At 34.7% G+C, this 26,311-nt stretch overlaps 3 protein-coding genes and 1 pseudogene across 7 annotated transcripts; 1 reads left to right on the top strand and 3 right to left on the bottom strand.

Moving 5' to 3' along the window:
• Positions 1-599: 599 nt before the first annotated feature.
• Positions 600-1,142, bottom strand: LOC108339163 (uncharacterized). Its single transcript, XM_017576305.1, has one exon. It carries the CDS (start codon positions 1,140-1,142, stop codon positions 600-602), a length of 543 nt encoding a protein of 180 aa, XP_017431794.1.
• A 376-nt stretch (positions 1,143-1,518) lies between these two features.
• On the bottom strand, positions 1,519-3,995 carry LOC108339162 (uncharacterized; annotated as a pseudogene).
• A 12,782-nt stretch (positions 3,996-16,777) lies between these two features.
• On the top strand, positions 16,778-20,135 carry LOC108340632 (protein trichome birefringence-like 31). The gene is made up of 5 exons (XM_017578128.2): positions 16,778-17,345; positions 18,090-18,261; positions 18,643-18,842; positions 18,944-19,090; positions 19,586-20,135. Exons 1-5 carry the CDS (start codon positions 16,924-16,926, stop codon positions 19,938-19,940), a joined length of 1,296 nt encoding a protein of 431 aa, XP_017433617.1. The 5' UTR covers positions 16,778-16,923; the 3' UTR covers positions 19,941-20,135.
• LOC108340630 (uncharacterized) lies at positions 19,491-24,894 on the bottom strand. Of its 5 annotated transcripts, XM_052877792.1 has the most exons (7): positions 24,745-24,894; positions 23,571-23,743; positions 22,405-23,235; positions 21,546-22,308; positions 20,825-20,973; positions 20,346-20,526; positions 19,491-19,602 (listed from the first exon to the last, which is right to left on the bottom strand). In XM_052877792.1, exons 2-7 carry the CDS (start codon positions 23,664-23,666, stop codon positions 19,568-19,570), a joined length of 2,055 nt encoding a protein of 684 aa, XP_052733752.1. In that variant the 5' UTR covers positions 23,667-23,743; positions 24,745-24,894; the 3' UTR covers positions 19,491-19,567. The 5 variants fall into 5 exon arrangements, 4 of the variants coding, with proteins under 4 accessions (XP_052733752.1, XP_052733751.1, XP_017433616.2 ...); XR_008248906.1 differs by having other exon boundaries at positions 20,223-20,526; positions 21,546-23,235; XM_052877791.1 differs by having other exon boundaries at positions 21,546-23,235.
• Positions 24,895-26,311: the final 1,417 nt, after the last annotated feature.

The raw sequence follows: 26,311 nt of genomic DNA, 5'->3' as shown, positions 1-26,311 counted from the left end.
ATCACAGGGTCTCGGTGAGTGGTGTTGTGCGGGTGAGGGGTGTTTAAGGGTGACCTATGGGGTTTTGTGTTGAAGAAGTTGTCTCGGTTTTGAGGTTTTTGTACCAAAATAGGAAAATTTGGATCCAATATTAAGGAAATAGGCAAATTCTTTTCAAAATACGAAAATGGGGAAGTCGTGGAGGTCAGAACCACTTCTAATGAAGAAGTCGTGCCCCTTGCACGACTTCACACTGTTCATTTGACCAGTGTTGAAGTCGTGCACCCCAAAAACGACGTCATGGTGTTGTAATCGATTACCACAAGATTGTAATCGATTACCAGAGTGTTAAGTGTGCATAAATACCCTGGTAAGCGATTACAAGCTTGTTGTAATCGATTACAGAGTGTTTGGTTGGTGAATGAAATTTTTATTGTCAGTTTACATTTTTCTAGTATTGTTTGTGTTACACGAAAAAAGAAATTTCCCTTATGATTTAATGAATAGAGAAAATTTTAATAAAAAGATAAAAGAAAATTGATATGAAATATTAATAAGAAATATTAATAGTAATATATTAATTATTGATTGGATTACAAAATGGTAAGATTAATTAATAACTATTGACGAAATGAAAAATTTTCCCTATGATGACCTTCGTTACGACAGTAAGGGCATTTTTTTGGCTTATCTGGAGTGGATTGATCCATTTCATTATGAATCCTATTTGTAGATGGTCTTCCAGATGCCTTGTGTCGCATTTTAGGATCTGGCATGAAATTTGGACCTGTATACGCAGACCAATAATCTTCATTTTGGATTGGGTGAAATTGTACTTCATATGCCTTGTAAATGTTGTTAAGACTGTACACTGGATCGATTACTTGGGTTAGTGGGATATGAGAATATGCACAAACGGCAATGACATGATGACATGGGAGACGAGTAGCTTGGAAGTGACCACAATCATACCACCATTCATTTAGCCTGACCTTATAGGAAAGTGGAACAGAGCGGTATTGGTGAGGTGTTGAAATTTCTTGAACATCAAATTCTGAATTTTCATGGTTATAGCGATGGACATGACAAAATGCGGATTGTTGTTGATTTTTCCTAATAATGTCGGCGATTCCTTCAGGAAATTGGCGGCCTGCTTGTAGCATATAGTTTGCTTTTAATCCTCGTTCCACAAACCATGATTGTGTCCTCTCAAATGTTGTTCTGATGAGAGCAGAAATTGGTAATGAACGTGCTTCCTTTAAAATGGAGTTGGTGCACTCAGCAAGATTAGTGGTCCTATGTCCATATCTTCTCGCTTCATCAAAAGCTAGAGACCATTTTTTTAATGGGATTTTATCTATCTAATCAACTTGTTGTGGGTATTGGTTTCTTAGTGCAGTAAGCTTTGTCGTGACAGTTGGTTGCTTGACCTCGTAAGCTGCAATGATGTAATAAATAAAAAATGTGTACAATAATGTTATAAAAATATAAAAGTAAATCGGTAGTAAAAAAGTTTGTAGTAGTACCTAAATTGATGAATTATTTTTTGAGGTCCTGATTTTTGAATTTGTTGAAGTTGGACGCTAGATGACGTATGCAATAAATAGAGTTCAAACCATCTTCTTTCCAACGAACTTCTTCTGAACCAACTTTTTCTGATCTTAAGGCTGATAGATCCTCTTTCCTCTATCAGTGATGATGCAAATATTTTGTTGGGGGCAAACATGTTCTCGAAGTAGTTGAAAGAATCATATCATGGCCTCCTTTGTCTCACCTTCTACAATGGCAAATGCCAATGGAAAAAGATTTCTATTGTCATCCTGAGCTATGGCGGTGAGCAAAGTTCCATGATATTTGCCCGTTAGAAATGTTCCATCAACTTGGAGAATGGGTTTACAATATTTGAATCCTTCTATGCAAGGACCGAAAGACCAGAAAACTCTTTCCATAATGTAGAAATTATTGTCAGTTTCTCTATCAACCTCCACTAGAGAACCAGTGCATTGTAAAATCGTACCAAGATTTGCATCCTTCACGGCATGCAACCACCTCGGCAAATGGTTATAAGATTCTTCTCAGTCACCAAACTCCTAGCAAGAGCCTTCTGTTTTGCGATCCAAGCTTTTCTGTATGACACAGAATATCAAAATCGAGCTTTAATATCTACAATCAAACTCTTGATGGGAATGGAGGGGTTTGTCCGGACTAAATTTGATACGATTGCGACAATGTGAGTACTATCAAGATTTGTATGACCTTGAGATAGTATGTTTGAGAAACGCGTATGTTGTCAATCGATATTCTTGATTTCCCAATATTTACGCACTTTGATATAGGCTGCCCTCAAACGCCATTGACAGCCGTTGTGGTATTGCAGACATCGAATAACAAAAATGTTAGGCTTCGATTCAACAACGTTGTATTTGTAACCGTTGATGATATGATATTGTTTGATTGCAGCAATAGTTTCCTCCTTTGACTGGAACTGCATACGTTCATGCAGCTCTGGAATGACATGTTCACATTATTGTGTCATGTGGTCGTCGTCATTGTGGTCATCGTCAAGTATGTGATCTAATTCATCATCGGTGCTGAATTCATCAACATTATCTAATATCAAAGGTTGTTCGTCAATGATTTGCGATGATGAAGATGCTCCAAAGTTCCACAATGTCATTACGAAATAGATAAGGACGAGATAAAGAAATATTGGAGATGAGATTTGTTGAATGTGGAATTTGGATGTGAAGATGGATTGGTGAAGGAATGATATTTATAATGAAATTTGAAGTTTGAAGTTTAGTTTGTGCATGGTAATTGTTACAGTTTGAAGTTGGCAAGTACTACTTTTAATATTGACCATGAGATATGTATAGGATTGCATGCATGCAGTGAGTTATCAGCTATGTATAGGATTGCATGCATGCAATGAGTTATCAGGTATGTATAGGATTACATTTCGTTGATTCCGTAAAAAGTAATAAGGAATTGCTATGATATTTGATTTGATTGAGTAATTGTTTTTTGTAATAGTTAAAGATGTTGAGAGATGTTTTTAAGGATGTCAAAAAAATAAATAATGTAATATTTATATGTATGGAAAAAGTTGTATATATGTTTGTAGTTATTTGGTATTTGAAAACTTAATTTATTGATTTTTTTAGAAATTTATACGTAATTATAGTTAATAAAAATGATTTAAATAAAATAAAAATGAAAAAATTGAAGTCGTGTACCCCACAATTTCACTTTTTTTATTTTTTATTTTATTTAAATCATTTCTATTTACAAAAATTAGTTTTTTATTGAATAAAATTGGGAAAAAATGGTAAATAATTTTTAAAAATATATAAATTTTATTTAATTACAATCAAATTTAAATACCATTTTTAAATGACATATGTGAAGTCATTTAAGTGTAAATTTTTTTTAAAAACCATATTTGATGTATAAATATATTAAAAATATAATTTTGGTTGATTTATTTGTAATAAAAATGTAAAATACTTAGCCATCTACTATTTGGTTGTATTTAAAAGGTTTAATGTCTCGGTAGGTCCCTATTTTCGGCGTGAATCTCAAATAGGTCCCTTTTCTTTTCGGCGTCTCAATTGGGTCCCCATTTTTGTAAAATTGTAACAATTAGGGGTCTGCCGTCAAATTGAACAAACGGTCGTTTAATTGTTTATTACGTGGCATGGACAGTGTACAAGTGGAATTAAAAAAGAGTTTCAATTAAAAAGTATGAGGTTAAATCAGCTTTAGTGAGAGGGCATAGTGGGAAAACTGTGACTTTCTATCAAACACCTTCTCTTCAACCTCGCCACGTCAGCCCTATCATCTTCCACCCACTAAAACCCTAACCCTAGCCGCCATTGCCGTTCCGCTTCCGCCGCTCCTGCCAATGCCGCAAGTCGTCGCCACGGCCAGAACATCATCTCCTTCCTTTCTCGCCGGCGCATCAACGAACCACCACGGTGCCACCTTCCATTCTCGGAACCCAATCGCACCTTCATCTCGGATCATCACCTCGCGATCTTCAACAACAGAAAGAAGAACAACAGTGTCTTCATCCTCTTCAACCATCCTCCACCCTTGCAACCTTCATTTGTCTGAGTTCCCAATCTTAAACCAACATCCTCCGCCATGACACGCACTACCTCCCCCTGATTTCCACTCCCTCATCCACGCACTCCACGTCTCCTTCCGAACCCCATTCCCCCAATTCAAACACAACACCATCTTCAACCTGCAATCAACCAAACTCAGAAACAGAAATCAAAACAAAACCCATACTTCACTCTTCATTCATTCTCGTCCAATCTAGGAAGCATGCAACCATCTTCCGACTCGGTGGTGGCGATGGTGCGTGCGCGCAGGGGAGGCAAACCTCCCTAGGTCACCTTCTTCGAAGAAGCGGAGAAGCAAGAGGGAGGGCAAAGGCGTTGCGGCCAACGGTGGTTCCGGTGGCTCGGGTTGTCGCCGGCGAGGCCAAGGCGTGGTCTTGGCGGAGGTGGCGGTGGCCGGTTCCAGCCGAGGTGGCGGCGGCGTGCCTCCCAGCCCTAGGTTTTCCTGGTCAGAGAGAAAGAGACATGGGTCTCGATGGAGGGAGGCAGCATTGAGTGTAGAGTGAGAGAACTGAATTTCCTACTTTGCCCTTACCCAAAACTGAATATACATCTCTGCATACCAATTATTTAATACAAAAATCGTTTTAAATGCCACGTAACCAATACCGTAACGGCCGTTTGTCCAAATTAACGGCAGGCCTGTAATTGATTTAATTTTACAAAAACAAGGACTCAATTGATACGCCGAAAATGAAGAGGACCTATTTGAAATTCATGACCAAAATAGGGACCTACAGAGACATTAAACCTATTTAAAAAGTTGTTTAATTTTTCTATTTATTTGGTATTTAAAATGTTAATTTATTGATTTTTTTACAATTTTAAAATTAATTTTATTTACTAAAAATGATTTAAATAAAATAAAAATGGAAAAATTAAAGTTGTAATGGGTGCAAGACTTCACCAATTGAAGTTGTATCCCCCACAATTTCACTTTTTCTATTTTTATTTTATTTAAATCATTTCTATTTACAAAAATTAGTTTTTTATTGAATAAAATTGGAAAAAGATGGTAAATAATTTTAAAAAGTTATATAAATTTTATTTAAATACAATCAAATTTAAATATCATTTTTAAATGACATATATGAAGTCATTTAAGTGTAAAATATCGGAGGGTGCATGATATTGTTACAATGTTAGGCATGGGAAAGAATAACATGTATTTCTCCATAAATACATGAAGTCACTCAGGAAGTTATGCTGGTGTTGTTCTTCTGTTGGCAAAAAGATGGTGTCGAACAACGCAGTCAATATTCCACGACACCACAATTGTACAACAATTTCATCAAAAGTTGAATGACCTCTCACCTAAACAGGTAATTAACACCTCTTATATATGTACGTCTTTTTATTTTGCAATAAATCTATAATAATTGTATTCTAAACAATAACTTCAATATTTCAGTTCATAAGGACACCGTACAGACGTGATGATATTCGTCAGATCATTCCAATCGAACTGCCCCCCACTTGTCGGGCAGTTGTGCCTCTCATATGCTTCTTTGTTCTAGAATACCAACAAGCAGAGCGTGTGATGCGTCAATTTGGATTTCGACAAATTGTCCCGCAACCACCAATGAATCTAGATGACGAACATAAACAAGATATGTGAGGACGCGCAGATTGGAATTGGCAAGAACACCATCAACAATTGTGTATTTAACGGTATTCCATTCAACAAAAATGGTCACTTGCGCGACGAATCCAAGTACATGCAATGGTATATAAGTCATACAATCCGCTATATTGCTCCCATTGAAGAGTCAACGGACGAAGAGGTACAACAATATCTTCATATTTTAATTTATTAAAGGCTTTTTTTGCTTGCAACCTAACGTAAATATTATATTGAACAATATGACATGGATCCTCAACAACAGTTTCAACCGCCATCTGCATATCGTTCATCACCACCGTATCATGATCCACAAAGGTCTTCTTCTGACCACATGCACTATCCATATCCATCTCCGTATCCAAGCTTCCCACAACACATCCCACCGACATCAACATATCCTTAGGTTGGAAGCTCTTACGAGTATTTTCCACCGACAACACCGTCTAGTGCAGGTCCTTCAACTTTTAGTGGAGGTCCTTCCAATTATTTTGGAACCTCGACAATGACTTTGCCATCTTCATACCAACACGCTTCTTCATCACAAATGTTTATCGACCAACCATAGATTTCCAATACCTACAACAGTTGATTGAAACTCAACCCAGTGATGAAAACGAACACACGCAGAGTCTCGCACCACAAAAACAAAGGCGAGGCCAACGACAACGAAGAAGACCAACATGTGGGACTAGAGGACATAGATAGATTCCGATTGAATTTATGTATATTGATGTACTTTGTGTATATTTTTTTAATTAATCAGAAACAATTATGTGATAAAATTGTTTTCTCATTTCCAACTCATTTTGTGTGATTGGACAACACTTAACATTTTTGGCACTATAAATACATGCAAAGCTCTAGTAGTCTTCCACACAACCTCACAACATAACTTTCTCATACTTCTTATTTCCTCTATAATCATATCCAAATTCCCATTCAAGTTCAACATATTGCAAACTTGATCCCCTACAAAATATGAACTCCTACGAGAATCAAATTTTTGGCATGAATGCCCCTGACACAGAAAACCTATATAATTCATACATTGTTGCCTTATCTCAAGACAGCGAAATTAGGCATGGCGATCATGGGGTGGAATTTATATGTCAGCATCCAAAATTGTTTCGCATCCCATACGATTGTACCCACAAACTCCTTAAAGAAAAAGTTTGCATAGTGTTTGGCAAACCAACTAACACAGCCATCAGCAAGTTGTACTTTCGTCGATCCACAATTAATGCTCATCAAACAATCTCATATGAAGCATTTAAGCTACGATCAGACAAAGATGTAAACCAAATGATCACATGTAAGTCTCACTTTCCCATTAACACAGTCATAGAAATTTATGTTACATGGGTAAGATCTCCGGACCAAATCAAGAGTCTTATGATTCCAACAAATGCATCATGTTCATCTGCGACACCCACAATTGACACTTTGAACTCACCTGCAATAATCTATTTCGAAGGTCAATTAAAAGATGCTGGAATCATAGAAAGTCGGTCTGGGTACGGGTTAGAATTCCGATCAGATGCAAAAGTCAACACCTTAATCAATCACAATTCAACATTGAATGAACTCCTAACTCAAATAAGTGAAATTGTCCAGTGTAGAGACAGAAAAGTTGTCATGTATATCGATTACCGTGGTTCAATAAAGGTACATAACAACCACCTCATTCATGATACAACTTCCATTAAATGTGATAATGACATTGCACAGATGATTGGACGTTGGCAAAAAGCACAAACTATTGACATATCTATTAAGTGTCCGAACACGTCTTCGTATATTGAACTCTTCGTCCAAACAATAAATATTCGTCCTCTAACTGATGTTGAGCACTACGAGGATCTCAAAGATTGAACTTACAAAGACGAACACGGACAAACAAGAAGAAGATTCATATATCCAATGTCATAATAATTTGTATTATTTAACACTCTTTATATTATTTTAAACTGTTTAAAACTCTTTACAACTCTTTAATACTACAACTTGGATGACTCTAATAAAAATATGTTATGTTTTGTAATAATTTTTAAGTTTGTAATAAACTTCCCCTTTTATATATTTGTAATTAGTGCTATCATTTCTTTTTTATTTATATATATGTAAATACTAAATATAAATTTAAATTAATATTGTCAAATTAATAATTGTGTACAAAGATTTTCATTTGTATTGTACATCATGCAAAATATAACAAAATCTATACATAAATTTTGTTATATAATGCATTAAACTAAAACTAAAGGAACAAATAAAATACATTCATTTAAACCAAAAGATACTGGTAATCGATTACAGGGTTTATGTAATCGATTACCCGAGCTTCTGGTAAACGATTACAAGTTTTGTTGTAATCCATTACCAGAACTCCTGAAAAATTTGGGACTGGATGATTTTGTCTGTGATGTTGCGCCCTATTATCCTGATTTGGTACGTGTCTTTTATAGCAACCTCAAATTTTCTGATAATGGAACAATTAAAACTGAGGTCAAGAATGTGAAAATGATTATCAAACTCAGCCTATTAGCTTCCATAGTCAACCTCCCCTCTATTGGCTTGAACTTTGAAGGTAAATTAGTTGACGAATGAGCCTATAAATACAATATAGACGTTGCAAGAAAATTGATTTGTTTGCCATAAACCTCGTATGAGTAGAATTATAGCCGGCTCTATGACAGCTGAAGCTAGAATATTACATTATATTATATGTCGTGTTTTGTTTCCACATGTTTCTAACTTTGCACAGGCTACCAAGGAAAATATACTCTTAATGTGGATAATAATGACGGCAAAGTAGATAAACTGGAGCCATCTCATCCAACATAGGATGAAGAAGACTTTGAGGCCAGGTGCTCCTTTACCAAATCCATTTTTGGTCACCCAGATCCTACAACATTTTCAAATTGAATTGGAGGATGAAATACTTGACCCACGTAATAGGCATACCACAATATCAGGACAAGTGATAGAGTCCTTTGGATTGACCCAAAACGCTGATAACAGATGGGTTCACAAAAATTCTCCTCCTCCTCCTCCTCCTCCTCCTCAACGCCATAATCAAGCACCTCCTCAACTACAACCACCACCACCCTTGTTCGACAACAAACTACTTCATTTGATGACGTCATGAGGGGGATCAAGGATCTCCTAACATTTGTTGGGACAACTTCAATACAATGAAGGAAAGCATCAATGCAAGATTTGAACAGCTGGAGCTGAACATGGGTGACCGCTTTGATACTTTTGATGCTCGAGTTGAGCATGTAGAGCATGACATTGCCTATCTGCATCGTCATTTTGGTCCACATGGTGGATCATCGTCATGTATAGCATGTAGAGCATGTAATTGATTACAGTTTTCGGTAATCGATTACAACACCATGAAATCGTTTTTGGGGTGCACGACTTCAACACTGGTCAAATGAACAGTGTGAAGTCGTGAGGGAGGCACGACTTCTTCATTAGAAGTCGTTCTGGCCCCCCACGACTTCCCATTTGGTCAAAAATTGCCTATTTTCGTAATATGACAGGCAAATTTGTCTAGTTTGGTACAAAAGCCCGGTTTTGAAGAGAAGGGAGGTTGATCTCTAGTAGGGTTGCATGAAGGAAAGAGCAATGGATTGGGAAAGAAAGACACAGGATAGTGCGTGATGTGCAGGGAGTGATAGGTTTGGGAGGTTATTTAGGTTGTATAACGGTGTATTGGTTTTGTGGAATAAGAATGTGATGAGGAGGAAGTGTTACTGTTGTCAGGTGGGTTGCCTTGGAGGAGATGGGTACTAGAACGAAGAAGTAGATAAGTTGGACTTTGTGAGGAAGAAAAGAAAGAGAAAAGAAGACAAGAGTGTGTGAAGATGTGGGTGTGGTATATATAAATAATTGAATGCATAGGAGAGTGGAAAGAGAGTTGGATATATTTTAGGATGGAGAGAAAAGGTAGAAACTAGAAAGTGTGGGTGATAGTACAGGGGTAGCGTGACGGAAAGGAGGAAGAGTAGGGAAGAGGGTTTAAGTGGGGTTGGTTAACGACTAGGATATGTGTAGAGAAAGAATTGGAGGGAGGAGGGAAGACGGTGTTAGATAAAGAAATTCATATTTTAATAAAAGGTGTTGTACTATGCTGTAGTTAGGAAAATCAAGATTTATAAATAGTATATTATATTATATTATATATTAACATATCATATATAATTCTTTTATGATCTTTGTATATTATATATTAGATTTCATTCCGTTTTTATAATCTTTGTATATTATATTATAATATATAATTTGTATGCAAATTATTATATAACGGATAAAGAAACTTAACAAGGTTAAGTTATAATTAATATTATATTATTATATATGTATTAAAACTATTAAGTTCAGGGGATTAAACTTTTAGCTGGAATACTTGTTGTTTTCTTAGTAATATAAATTAAGTGATGGTACGAATAATTTTCATAATTTAATATGAGAGATTTTTATGTATACAGAATAAATAATAAAAGTTGAATATTTGTAGGTATTGTGGTGGTAGTTTATAAAAGTCATAATAATTGTATATGTTTTATGGTGATTTATTTGAAGTCGTATTATTTTATAAGATGTTGTGGTAATGTATATGAAGACGTAGTATTTTATATGGTGTAGTAAAACATTGTGTTTGACAAGTTAATATCTATTAGTGAGAAGTGTGGAATGTATTGAGAATATGTAATTATTAGGTGAGCGTTTGGAAGTTAGTGGGACGGGTTGGTGGTATTTCGGTTAATGGGTTGTTAAGTTGATTTACTTAATTGAATAATTATTTTGAGTTGTGAAACTTTGAAACTGATGGATAAACGCTATGTTGATAGTACTTATGAAAGGTAATGAGGTTGTGCTATAAATCTTGTAATTGGTAAGAAATGCATATTACTGAGATTATGCATGTAATGTGTTGAGAATTGTGTTTAAACCTGATGATTGGTGGTATAATACATGTTATTGAGAATGGGTATTGATATGCGATGTGGATATGAAGATATGTTATTTCCTTGTATTGTCGTCGGTCATGTGTGAGCTTTTTTGTACTGCGCTACGTTAAGGATGTGATGTGTTGGACTCTCGTTTAGAGATAGTGATCAGAGTGTCACTTCCCTTTGTGCGGGGAGGTGGATGTCTCGCCCAAAAGGCTTGGGCTCGTGCTGAGTATAGTGCACTAGTGCGCGTAGTGCTAGTGTTTTTACTCGTTAGTCCTTGAGAAATCGGGGAGATAGGTCGAAAGTCACGATGGAAGACGACTCAAATTGCCCTGTTAGTGAGAACAGGTTTCTGTTAGTGAGAACAGGTCATGACGACATAGTAGAAGGAAACGACATTGGTTTATGAATGGTGTGGCTATGATAATAATGTTGTGATGGAATATGTTATATGATTATATTACTCTGTGATTAAAATGAAATATTTATTTATTTTTTCTTCATCTCTAATTCTCTTTTAATAAACACACAAATCAACCTCAAAACGTGCATATTATGAGTTTAAAACTAATAGAATGCAGATGTGATGCAGGTTACCTAAATGTTATGCATAAGCTAAGAATGACAAGATATATACACAATGTTCCAGAGTTATGAAAATTATAATCAAATCTATAATGAATGCTCAAACTCTTAATAGTATAATGTACTGCACAAAGAACCTAAACTCACTCTTATACAAAACAATGTAATGTCTAACGTGATAACACAAAGGAATCAAACTGTGAATGTACTAAATGATAGGCAAGAGCAGACAAACTATATGCAAACTAAATGGATCCAATCACATCTAAATGGTACATGAGATGCAGAGAGATTAAAATCCCTAAATGGATATCAATGTATGAAAACTTGACACCACTTTCTACCCAAAACCTTAAGGTAAAAGGTTAATGAGTCTTTCACCTTTATATAGTGTTCTACTTTCTCATTTCTATCCAATATGGGACTTGGAGTGATACTTGCTTTCCAACAATGCAATGAGACCTTAGTGGCTTAGTACTCTCAAGTGGCATCACCACTTTGCTTCCCCTTCCCCTTCTTATCTTTCCAACTTTTGTTTCCATTTTTTAGCTTATGTTTTATTATATTTGTTCTATCTTTCACGGTTTTTTCCTTTCATTAACTTGAATTCATCGTCTTTTTTTTTCTACTTGAGTCTTTAAAAATGAATTTTCACGTCTAAACAACTTAGTTATCTAGTTATCTTAATTAGAACTCTCAAAATGGGTCACAACCCGCGGGTCAACTCGGTCCACCACGGGTTTGAGCCGGGTTGGGTTTGAAAAAATTGTATTTTTTTTGCGGGTCAAATTTGAACCCGTGGTGGGCCGAGTTAGCCCACCAACACACCTACCTAATTTTATTTTATTAAAATTTAATTTTAATTTTATAAAAAAAATTACTATTTTGTTTTTGCTTGAAAAAATTATTTAAGTTCCTTATTTTTAAAATATATTAAACACCCATGTTGGGAGTGAAATTTGAAAGTGAAATATGTTTAGATTTGAATTATAGAAAGTTCTGTAATTTTTTTATTTAAAAAAATTGTAGTATGTGAGTTGTAACATCCCGATTATATAATAACGAATATTATATAATAAAGACGTCAGCATTCAAATATAGAGAACAGTCAGAATATGACGTGTAATTTAAGTGCGAAATTACAGTCATCCAAATAAAAGGAGTGAAAATTTAAACTTAAACAATTGAAAGGATTGATCACTACGAGTGTTCAATCAGGAAATTTCTAAGAAGACTACTCCGCAACATCAGCAACCTCCAGCTCTTGCTCCAAGGGGATCTCCTCGACAACGTCTGCTCCCATCCAAGTGGATGATCATCGCCAACGAAACATACCCAAACGGCACACAACACAAACAATGCAAGGGTGAGCTAGATATAAAAAGCATGTTATACATATATCACAGTTAATTCATGTCATCATACATAGATACATATAAAGGAACAATTAAAACATGCTCGTTAAACCACAACTCACACATCTTTACGCTTTCATAGTTCTGTTGGCACTTCCCAACACTATGCAAGGTAAATCCACGACACACGACTCATCTTTACACTCGCATAGTTCTGCTGGCACTCCCCAACACTATGCAAGGTAAATCCACACACACGACTCATCTTTACACTCGCATAGTTCTGTTGGCACTCCCCAACACTATGCAAGGTAAATCCACACATACGACTCATCTTTACACTCGCATAGTTCTGCTGGCACTCCCCAACACTATGCAAGGTAAATCCACACACACGACTCATCTTTACACTCGCATAGTTCTGTTGGCACTCCCCAACACTATGTAAGGTAAATCCACACACACGACTCATCCGGATTTGTATAACTGTCGAACTAACAGTCGTCTTTGCACTTGCATAGTCTGTGGCACTCTCCCACACTAGCAAGGTAAATCCCCAACCTGCCTATATCTGTCATTAAAGGCTATAGACGAGGACCTCCCTCTACTCTCACCACTGACACTGTTCTTCTCTATGTGAGCATGAACAATGCTTTGAGTGTAGGGATAGACAGACCGATCCTAAGTTCATTACAGTTATACCGAACAACCACAACACCACATAACCACTTATAGTCATCTGTCCCTGAGATGTCCACTTCATACTCACATACATCATTTACATTTACAATCGTATCATCACAGTAATTTATCATATTTCATACATTCTCATATTTTCACATACCTCACATCACAGCATATGTTCCAACATTAGTACACATAATTCAATTCAAGAGAAAATAAACTTAGAACACATTATTTGTAGAATACTAATTGGACGAGCACTATTCACCGAACACCAAGAAACGAACGCTACTGGACGAACGCCATTTTCCAAACACCAGGCCGAACACTATTTGGACGGACGTCGATCACCAAAACGATCTGGACGAACGTTATCTGACGACAGCTATGTTGCCGAACACTATACTATTTGGCCGAACGCTATGAGATTAAATGCTACTGAGTCGAACGTCAAAACACCGAACTTCATATTAGATTGAACATTATTGGCAGGACGCTATAACCGAACCCCTCACTAAAATCGGACAATGTCTGGACGAACGTTTAAAGATCAATCATTATCAAATATCGAACACTGCCTATGGCGATTACTATCTGAAGACAAACATCATCGAAACCGAACGTTCATTACTAACGTTCACTACCTGGGAATAAACATCAGCAAAACCGAACGTTATCTATCATTAAAACCGAACGCTTACGATCGAAGCCTGAGAATACCTGGTCAAGATCGAACGCTAACTATCACTGATACACCCAGATCGAACTCTTACCAATTAAACCCCAGAATACGCGATACAGGTCGAACGCTAATGATTACTAATAGATGTCAAGACCGAACGCTCAAGATCTAAACTTAAGACTATCAAATGAAGACCGAACGCTCAAGATTCCAAACTTAAGATTATCGAATTAAGACCGAACGCTCAAGATTACTACCCGAGAATACCAAGTTAACAACGAACGCTTATATTCACTAATACATCAAGGACGAACGTTTGAGATTCAAACTTAGGACATCAAATTAAGGTCGAACGCTCACAATCAGAATTAAACCAAGACCGAACGCTCAAAATCAGAATTAATCCACGACCGAACGCTCACAATCAGAATTAAGACATGACTGAACGCTCAAGATCCAAACCTAAGAATACCAACTTAAACGAACGACTACAGTCACTAATTCATCAAAACGAACGCTCAAGATCACTTCCTGAAAATAACAATTTAGGATGAACGCTTATAATCAGTATTATTGCAAAACCGAACGCTCGAGATTTACACTTAAGAATCCAATTTAAGACCGAACGCTCACAAGCTGAGAATACCTCATCTTAACCGAACGCTAATTATGAGAATACCAGTTTAGGATTAACGCTTAAGATTTCTATTTCACAAAAACCGAACGCTACGCTCACAGACGAACGCTAACGTTCGTCGAACACCAAACTGAACGCTCAACAGATTTTGGCGTACCATTATTTGGTCACTATTCAGGCGAACGTTCAGAATACACGACCGAACGTTCAGAAATTGACCGACCACTATTTGGTCGAGCACTGATTGGACGCACGCGCGTTTCTGCAGAATTCTGCAGAATCGCATCAGGTTTTCCAGAAACCCAGAAACCCCATTTTTCATTCCCAAATTTCCATATTTGCATCAAAGAGTAGAATATAACAGATCTCAAACACAGTTTAATATTTCTACAATCTATAGAAACAGATCTAGCTCCCCTTACCTCTTGAAGACTTCCTTGAATCTTGAAATGCAGTGTGTGGATCTCCTTCCAAACCCACGAGCTCTCCACTTCTCCTCTCCCAGATCTGCAGCAAGCCTTTCACTCCTCCAGATGCAGCACCGAACACTCCTCTTGAATCAATCTCCCCAGGACTTGCAATCCAAGGCCTCCTTGCACTTCAGGAGCTCCCAACTTCACCCTCTCACGGATATGGCAGCAACTCTTCCAATCTGTAAAGCCCCTCCAAAACTCCTTGAATCTACCAACTCTTCCCTTTAAGAAGAAGAAATCGTGCACTCCCCAGCTTCTCCCTTCCCCTCTTTAGTGTTGTGCTCACTTTGAAGAACTGATGATGAAGATTCCCCGTGATAGCTGGAGCACTTAAGGTGGAGAGACCCACCACTCACAGTTGTTGCCCACTTTGATGAACAGGGAGCCACTCCACTACTAAAAGAAAGAGGACGTGCGGTCCTCATAATCTCCACCAGCAGCCGAAAGTGAGCCCCTCCATCACTCACATGTGCAGCTGCCCCCTTCCCTACCACTTAGAACGTGCCTCCCTTCCCTACCACTTTCTTCTTTTTAAAAGTAAAATGACGCTCGGTCCTTACATGAGTCAACCCGTTTACCCACCAATCTGTGGTGGGTCAGGTCGGGTGACCCGTTTTGACCGCTCTAATATTAATATTAATATTTGAATATCTTTATTTCTTAAACATTAAATCCATGTCCTCTGAAATACATAAGAAGAACTATTATTACAAATACACATTTTACGTACAACAGTGCAATAATATAAAAATTGGGTGGTGACTGACAAACACCACATATCCTAATAAGTCTCTATCCAACACCAATTATATCATATTTTTATTTTAAAATATACAATAATTTAAAAAGAATCAACTACAAAATTTAAAATACTATTTTTCTATTAGGTGTGTTATAGAAGTACGAAAACTTTTGGATGTGATATAAAACTTTCCATAAAAATTTATAATCCCATCATGCAAATAATAATAATGTAGTACATAACATCACAATAGATGAAGTCAAGCTAATAAAATATACATTACCTTCCAATTGCACAAGATTTTTTCTACCAACACCCAATTATTACTAACGCATTCCATAGAAATGGAAAAAGATTAAAATAACTTCTTTATTATACCTTGTTACTATTGTTATGACTATTGGTGCACTGTCACCCTTTGTTTGCAAAGGAAGAAGAAGAAAGAGCTCGTTTCGGGAAAAAGCTTTTCCAGAAAGATATTTCAGAAGGTATTTCATGTCTTTTTCAAGACTCGTTATAGAAACTCATCCTGAAAGATATTATATATGTTTTGGAATACACAAACATATCATGAAAATTCTATTCTGAAAATTGGGTTTTGAAAATTTTGAAAAACTTATTCGAAAATATTTCTAGAATAAGTAATTTGAAAGTCATTTTTACACAAGATAAAATAGTCATTTTCAGAAGCATGGGTGTAGCCAGAAATTATGGGAGTGCAAGAAAAAAAGCATCATGTAGTCAAGTTTGTCAAAAACCATCTAATTAACTTAAAATTGTTTCATATACTTTAATTTCTTTTAATTTAATAGTTATAATGAAAGATTGCTCTAGCACAGTTAGATTGTCGTAGGTGAACTTGATATATTCTGTTTTGAAAAGAGGAAAGGTAAATTGTTTGACACATATATATGACATTTGACAATGCCTAAGTGTGTTTGTAAGTATATATGTTCCTTCAATCTTAATATTTCAGCACCTAAACTTTGATCCTACCAACCGTTTGTTGAAAGGTGTCTTATAAAGTGCTTTGAACCCAAGCAAACTGCGAAATCAGGCACTGGTGGGAAAATGTTAGTAACAAAAGTTAGAACAGTTTTCAATTTCTTCAACCACCCCTTGTCAATGCAGTCTTTGATAGATCGCAGGATCCAATCCCTCTTCCCAATTGCGTTGTACTCAATTCTGATCTTAGGAGCTGCAAGGTTAGTGCTAGATAGTTTGAAGATGAAGCAGAGCTCTGTTCTGAGACTCTATGGCATGCCACATGGTGGAAGAAGCAGATTACCTGTTGTAATTTCGGCAGAGGACCGATTTGAGGATAATTGCAACGTGTTTGAAGGGACTTGGGTTTGGGACAATATGTCCTATCCTCAGTATGAAGAAGAGAGTTGCCCTTACTTGGTCAAGCAAACCACATGCCACAAGAATGGTAGACCTGATTCATTCTACAAGAATTGGAGGTGGCAGCCTAAAGGATGCAACCTCCCAAGGTTTTGCCAATTGCCACCCTTCTCTTTATGCACGTTCTATCTTTCTATGTTTTGCCTTTGTTTCCTAGTTCAATGATCATTAGAAAAATTACACTTTATTTTTATTTGAGTGAATAGTTCAATCACTAGTAGTATAACATGTTTTTATGGGGTGACCCCCAAATTTTTTAACTCCCTTAAGTTTTTTGTATAAAAGGATTTTATGTTCCTCAGATGTATGGTTTCCCTTTAACATGAGTTCTTCCTCAGCTACCTTTTACATTATCATTCAATCACAAACAATGGTATATAATAAATATGTTAACTTTTACTATAACTATTGAAAAAGTCATATTGTCAATGGTTTTTTTATGATGTAAATATTTTTACACTGAATATTTATGAAATTAAAATGTATTTTACTGAAAAGAATTTCTTTTAATTATTTCTTCTGCTAGCTTCTCGTAAGCATAAACAGAAAACTGTTTCAAGTTTCTAGAGTAAACATTACATTGTTGTTCCGAAAGAAAAAAAATAAAAATAAACTCTAATTCTCTGCTAGTTTTCTGGTACGTTTTTTCTATTGAGATTTCAAAAAATATACTGCTATTGATATATTAAAAAAGTTTTTAATTTATTTTAAAACATCAAAATAATATCCATGTATAACAAAAGAAGAAAATCCAAATTCGGAAAAAAAATATTCACTTTTGTGACTTTGGAATAGTGAGGTTTACTAGATTGTTCTGTGTTTCTTGACTTCAGATTTAACGCTTTGAAGATGTTGAACATGTTGAGGGACAAGAGGATAATGTTCATTGGAGACTCATTACAGAGAGGCCAATTTGAGTCCATGATCTGTTTGATACAATCTGTAATTCCTGAAGGAAAGAAATCCCTCCAAAGAATTCCACCGATGAAAATCTTCAAAATCGAGGTACATGAATCCATGTCTCTCATCTATCTAAACACCAAACTCATAATATTACTATATCTTACAGCACCTGAAAATTGACTTCAAGATGAAATTGGAGCAAATTCAAAAATTCGTTCCTAAGAAATTTGGTAGGACACATGAATTCATAAAAGTGGGAAAATCTTACTCTTGAACCCAGAAATCATGATTGTGGGTCATATTTAGTACTTTCAGACAGCAGTGTGTTAGGGGTTCAAGAACTAATGATGTCAAGGTCTGTAAGTTGTAGGGACCAATTATTAGGAACTAATATGTCTAACCCTCAATCATTCAAAAATGAATTGGGATTTCATTCTCACCAAATCCATTTTTCTAAGATGTTCTGTAGTTTATTTTTTGTAGGAGTTCAATGCATCGATTGAGTACTATTGGGCTCCATTCATTGTGGAATCCATTTCAGATCATGCAACAAATCACACAGTGCACAAGAGAATGGTCAAGCTAGACTCAATAAATAGCCATGGCAAACATTGGAAAGGAGTGGACATTCTGGTGTTCGAGAGCTATGTTTGGTGGATGCACAAACCTTTGATCAATGCTACGTGAGTGTCCAAATGCTAAGTGTAGTTGAATATTCATAGCAGAAACTTCATTCTTCCTTTACTGAAAAGGTTTGAAAAATGTTCATTTTTTTTTGTTTAAGGTATGGATCACCACACCATGTCAAAGAATATGAAGTTACCACAGCATACAAGTTGGCTTTGGAAACATGGGCTAATTGGTTAGAATCAAACATCAAACCACTGACTCAAAAGGTGTTTTTCATGAGTATGTCTCCAACACATCTGTGGTGAGTTCTCAATCTTTTTTCTCTGAAAAAATTTGTGCAGTTTGAATCATCATTTTCATTATTTTTCGATGATATAAATAAAGCACAGCTTATTTCTTGAGCACATCAGATGAGATTGTTTAACAGTTCTTGTAGGTTCTTAAAAGTGTCCTAAGGATAAAAAAAAACGTTTTTCTATCTTATGACATGTGATTCCCTTTTTCACTTTTTGGCTCCAATTTTTTTTTTCTAGAATAATTTCATGCTACTAGGAATTTAATTTTTCATTCGAAATCTACTGAAAATGATTTTTAAAACAAGTGATTTAGAAACCAAAAGATCAAGCGCGCTTGTATCCTCAAACCCCGAGTTGTTTGAAAATGCAAAAGTGAACTACAATGAATGATGTAAAAAGGAAAAATAATAGAAGCAGACATGCTTTAACTCATTCAATTCATTTTCCTTCATTTGTATTTGGACAGTTCCCAAAAATGACAACTAATTTTCCATCTTCAGGAGCTGGGAATGGAAACCTGGAAGCAATGAAAACTGCTTCAATGAGTCATACCCAATCCAAGGTCCATACTGGGGTACAGGCTCAAATCTTGAAATTATGAAGATAATACATGATGCACTACAAGTACTGAAAATAGATGTCACCCTTTTGAATATCACACAATTATCAGAGTACAGAAAAGATGCTCACACATCAGTTTATGGGGAGAGAAAGGGCAAGCTATTGACCAAAGAACAAAGAGCCAACCCAAAAGATTTTGCTGATTGCATTCACTGGTGCCTACCTGGAGTCCCAGATGCATGGAATGAAATCCTATATGCATATCTATTGAAGGGTTATCAAAACTTCTCTTGACGTGGGCAGAGAAGCCATGAAAGAAAGCACAAGCATCTCTCAAATGGGGGGCACACATCTTTTTTTCATGCTGATCATCATTCAATTTCATTTTCAGAAACAAACACTTTTTGTAAAACAGATGAAAATACCATTTAACTAACTATCAATATCAAGTAGATAGATACCATTTATACACCAAGTAAAACATTTTTCAGGTATGCAGCTTTAGAAAGAAAATAAAATAAAAGGCACCTTCAAAACAACGTGCAAAAATTATTATCATAAATAATTTATTATTACCATTTCTTCGTGGAAACCGAAATAATGTAATTTTCAGTAAGCACATCCACCTTGAACATGCAAAAAATGAAGAGCCAAAGCAACTGGTATGTCAATATTGTATTTACAGTAGCTCCCACTCACTTTCTGAATCATGCTGCTCTTGCACATTCTTTGATTCCATATCCGTTCTGGTGCTTAATGGTAATAAAGTTTCCGAAAAATCTTGTCTAGGCTCAATATCACAGTCTCCATACCATATTGCTAACTGTTCATACTCCTTGGATAACCTCTTCTTTGAAGCAAATGCATCCTGGATTCTTTTCTGCATGAGAAAGAAGATCATAATATGAAATAACTTATATCGAAGAATAAACTTCATTTCCTCTTTCTACCACACCCGTTTTCATGTAAAACATATAAAGAATCGAGGGAGATATGTCAAAGCAACTATATTTTCTTCTATGTCGAAAAATAACATTATAACTATAGCTTTTAAAGAGTAGCAAAGTAGCAGTGGTGTTACTTGGTAAGTACTAAATTGTACTAAGGATAAAACACAAAAATACAATGTCTACTTAGTTTACACATTAAAATATAATTAGAAAGGCCAAGGAGAATACCTTATATGATCGAAGCTTTCGAGTTCTACAGGCAACTGCATGGAGTTCACTATCAACCACATTTACACAGCTTTTCTCCAGCTTCGGATCATCATCATTGAATTGAATGACTTCAGTGCAGGATTCAAGAGAAATCACCAGTGATTTATCTGAACAAGCAAAAGTCACTTTAGATAGGAGACAATACACTTATATGACATGAAACATGTAATCATTGATTATAAGATTCCTCAATAAAAAATCTGTTCCTATTTTTATTTTTCTCGAGTAATATACAAGATAAATATTTTTATCTACTTCACTTTATTTGAATTTTACACAAAATGAAATACTGAAGAAAAAAATAAAACTAACGAAAATGGTAATTATCTGTGTGGATACACTATGTATCAGGACTTTGGATAAACCATACGACTTGCAAAAGCAGCAGCAGGTTTACAAAGTTAATACAGCACACATGGTTTTAACTTGGATAACATAAAGCCAAAAGCCATATAGTGAAGTTATTCAGATATTTTTTAACTTGTCAATATATTATTTGACCCAATTGTTTAATTTAACTATATCTGATCTGGATAGCATCTTATAACGCTGTATTGAGAAGAACATGTATGCAATTGCCAAGTCTACATGAATTATCCAAAGACATTATTTCATTGATCATGAAATATACAACAGATGAAAGAAAAAATTCTCATAAGTAGAATTTGGAGATACCAACCTTTTGATCCCATAGATTGACAGAAACCAGAGAACAGAAGACCACTCTGAGGTCCCATGACTTGACCAGCTGGATGGGTAGAAGATTCACAACATACAGGCAAAACAAAACTATCTGAAATACACGGAGAAGCATCACCAGGATTTCTTTTGCAAGATTCATTTTCAAAGGAGTATCTTCCATGCGACTTCGAATACAGACTGCCCGAAGTTAAGGAACTACTGGAGCATGAAGGTTCTGTCCTTGTCATAGGCCTTTCACTTGGCACTGAAACATCAGGTGAAACTTCAGCTAGTATACCATGTGTGTTCTGGTTGGCATTAGATGATTCCCTAAACAAGGAGACATTAGTTGATTCTTCCTCATCTAGAGACTGGGAACTCAACACTTGGGATGTGGATGAATTCCTAGCATTTTCTTCAACAGTCAAGCATGAATTTTGACGTGGATTCACATCTCTGTTATCCTTTGTTCTGATTGAAATTTTGGATCCACTGTCAAAAGAATCAAAACAAGGTTCTCGGTGTATAGGGAATTCCAGGGAGTCTTTCTCTCCAACAGAGATCATGTTCAATGGTTTAGGAACAGACTCAAGAGCAACCACTTCACTGCCTGTATGGATGTTTTCTTTTGAAGATACAGATGTTCCTCTGGATTCATCACCAACCTCTTCCTGAGGAATGTAAGAATCTTCCACCTCTAGGGAAACTTTGCAAGATTCATCACTAACTTGATTTACGTTCCTGGTATGAACACCAACTTTCTGAATATCAGTAATATAAATGGCATTAGTATCGCGCAATGCCAAAGAAAAATAATTAATGGGAATTTCCTCGTCAAGACTATGGGGACTCCACACCTGGGAGGGGGATGAATTCATAGCATTTTCATCAGCAATCAGACATGAGTTTTTCCCTGCATTCTCGTCTATGTTAACCTTTGTTTTGATTGAAACTTCCCATCCACTGTCAAAAGTATCACAAGAAGATTCACTGTGTATAGGGAATTCCAGGGATTCTTTCTCTCCAACAGACATCAAGTTCATTGGTTTAGGATCAGACTCAGCGGCAAACTCTTCAAAGCAGGTGTGGAAGTTTTCTCTCTCAGACTCAGAAGTTCCTCTTGAGTCAAGACCAACTTCTTCCTGAGTGATGCAAGAATTTTCCAACTCCAGGGAAACTGAGCACGATTCATCACTCTCTTGATTTGTAAGAATGTTGTTGACAGGAACACCATCTTGATTATAATCAGCAATACCAATGGAAGCCTCTTCAAAGCTGATGTGGAAGTTTTCTTTCTTAGACTCAGAAGTTCCACTTGAGTCAACACCAACTTCTTCCTTGGTGATGCAAGAACCTTCCAACTCTAGGGAAAACGAACCCCATTCATCGATGTTCTTGACAGGAACACCGTGTTGCTTATGATCAGCAATATCAATGGCATTGGAATTCATCAATGCCACATAATAATGATTGATGGGATTTTCCTCATCCCTTTTTTTATTATTATCTTTACAAACAGAATCTACTGAAAAGTCAATGTTATTTTTCTCAGCTACCAGAAGATGATCTTCATATTGTGAACTGACCAATGAATTTAAGGGAAGCAGGTCATGTACAACTCCAGAATAAAACTTTTTCACACTATCTCCAACATTCTGTACCTGATTCTCAAGATATGTTTTAGCATCCTGAATACAACAAATAAAGAGGAAAAAACAAAGGAATTTAAAGATTGCAATGTAACCAACGTCAAGATATGTTATACAAGTACAAGAGAATGAACAAAGATCAAGCAACAAGTGTAAATCTGTAATTGAATTGTTTAAGTTCTTTGACTATCAGAAGAAGGAAGTTCTTTAAACCACCGGAAGTTCTTTAAACCACCCCATGGATAGCAATGCATTAATTATAGGATAAAAATAAAGTCTTCTATTTCTAGGTTTCAAATACAAGTTACAAAATATGGCAAAGATGAGGAGGGAAGACAAACAAAAGGAAAAGTAGAAAAACAATGAAAGAGTACCTGGCATACAATATCATCCACCTCGTGGCACACTGCTTCAAACTTCTGGTAAATATTCCCAACCCATTTATTACGGTTAAGCCTCAAATCCATCATGAACTTGTAACACTATGCCAGGACTAGAGCTTTGAATCCTCAGGCTCGTGAATATAGCATTTCAATCCTAGATGAAACTGCAACAACATTGTAAGAAGGATCTCACACATATTAAACAAGCATTCACGCAAAATGATAACATGCCAAACAAAACTGTCTTTCACGTGAAAATATACATACTAGATGCTTCTCCTTAAGTTTTAATGCTTATCATAAAAAATTGGAAACAATCCCACTCTTGAAAATTCAGCTGCAATACCACGGTTTGAGCAGTATCTGAATTGCTATAAACCCTTGTCCTAGTCAACTACTCCCTTTGAACCAAAAAATATTCAGCAATAATAAGTACATTACTAGAATAAAAAGCTTTATCCAAAAAGGGAAATTCCATCATCCCTTTTGCTTAACAATAAAAAATCATTGAGGCAATTAAACAGGCACCAATACAACTCCAACTTTCAAATTTTCATAGATTTTTTTCTGGCTCAATCTAGCACATAAACATTTCATACTTCTAGAATCAACTCCAATTTGATTTTAAAGTCACAAATAGAACCCCCTGAATACTCCTATCCATACAAATTGAACGTTAATATGATTTTCAGTATTCAAGTAGTCATCGTAATTTAACATTGCTACACAAAATACACTGTTTAACGCTTTCAAAGTACTTTACTTCTGGATGGAATATCAATAACAACATCACAAAGACAATAACAATAACAATGAGAAGAAGAATAGGAATAAGAATAATTCATGAAATACCCAATTCTCAATATGTTCATATTATGGTGATGGAGTCATCAGAACCAATACAGTAATACATAAACAAGTTCTAAACATGCATGATGCACATATTCTTATCATACTATACAACACAAAGATGATCAAAACATGCATATGTGAGTGCAGAGCATTAAGTGGCAGTGAGAACAAAAAGGGTACGCAAAAGATGAAAAATTTAAAGCATCCAGAAAGGCCCTGATCAATTTTCAGGGGAAACAAGCATATGGGGTGTGATCAAATAATCATGGCCAGAATTCAATTTAAGTAAATTATAGGATAATAAGGAACATACAAAGAAACGGTGATCAGCAACCGGCAACTGAACAGCCGATGACCGATCAAACACAATTGAGATGCAGGGTGAGAAGAGGTTCCGAATTTGAGGCTGAGGAGTGAAATCAGAGGGTTTTAAGAAATAGAGAAACCTTCACTCAACAGAATAAATTTGTGTATTGTTATTATATTTACTCAAACTACGGAGGGCGTTTTAACAAAGTACTATCTCTACTAGCTTTCTTAATTTATTATTTTTATTAAAATTTTCAAATTCAATGTATTTTTTAAAATATTTTATTTTCTCAATTTAGTTTTCATATTTAAAAGTTCACAGATTTAATTTAAATTGGCAATTTTTAAACACTTTATTTCTTTTATTTTTCGGTTAATCTACCTTAAAAATACATTTATTTAATTTCTAATTAAGAAATAATCTATTTCTATTATTTTTATGTCACTATTATATTTCATATATAATCATAATACCTTATGTACTATAAATAAAACAACTCATATAGGCCATGCAACATGATATCATTTTTTTTTATGTTTGAATGTTATCGATTTCTTATATTAATTCATAAAACACATTTCTATGTTAAATTGTTAAATAACAGTGATTCTCCCTGCGTCTTTATATTTTGTTTATGCACCTCTAAAATTTCAATTTTATTTTTTTATTAAAATTATTAGACTTTCAAATATCGGTTAAGAATTTTATACATTTCAAAAATCCGTTACAAATTTTATACATTTTAAAAATCCTTAAACCTTAACTACTTTTCAAAAGTCGATAAAGTCTTGACTGATTTTAAAAACTGGTTAAGAAAATTCTTTATGATTCTTTAATTTTTTTTTTTAATTTATTTTAAATTACTTTTTTATTTTTATACTAATAATAATATTAATAATTATTATTATTTTTATTATTATTATATTATTATTATTAATAATATTATTATTATTAATAATATTATTATTATTAATAATATTATTATTAATAATATTATTATTATTATTAATATTATTATTATTAAAAAAAAGTAAATTAAAAAAAAAACTTAACCTGTTTTTGAAAGTTGATTAAAAAAAATTTTTAATCGTTCAGTTAAGCTTTCATATTATTTTTTAAATTTTTTTTTTATTTTAGTTCACTTTTTAATTTTGTATATTAATAATAATAATATTATTATTATTATTAGTATTAATAATAATAATAATAATAATAATAATTTTATTTATTAAATAAAAACAAATAAAATATATTAAAAAAGTTAAAAACAAAAAATTTAAAAATATGTTAAGAAAAATCAGTTAACATGTATTAATTTTTTATGCATTAAAAAATATTTTTAAACGGTTTTCCAAGTTTAACATATTTTTTAAAAAAAAAATAATTTTTTTAATATGTATTTTTATTATTATTTAATAAATTATATTTTATAAATTTAAATATTAATTTATATTAAATTATATGAAAAAAATTAAAACTAAATAAATATTTATAAATACTATTATTATTAATAATATAAAAAGGAAAAAAAGTAATAAACTAAAGTAAAAGAAAATAAGAAACCTGGTTT

This window comes from Vigna angularis, chromosome 5, assembly GCF_016808095.1.
Source record: "Vigna angularis cultivar LongXiaoDou No.4 chromosome 5, ASM1680809v1, whole genome shotgun sequence".
NCBI classification, from domain to species: Eukaryota; Viridiplantae; Streptophyta; class Magnoliopsida; order Fabales; family Fabaceae; genus Vigna; species Vigna angularis.
The sequence above is the reverse complement of the archived record's forward strand: the minus strand, read 5'-3'. Positions and strand labels throughout refer to the sequence as shown.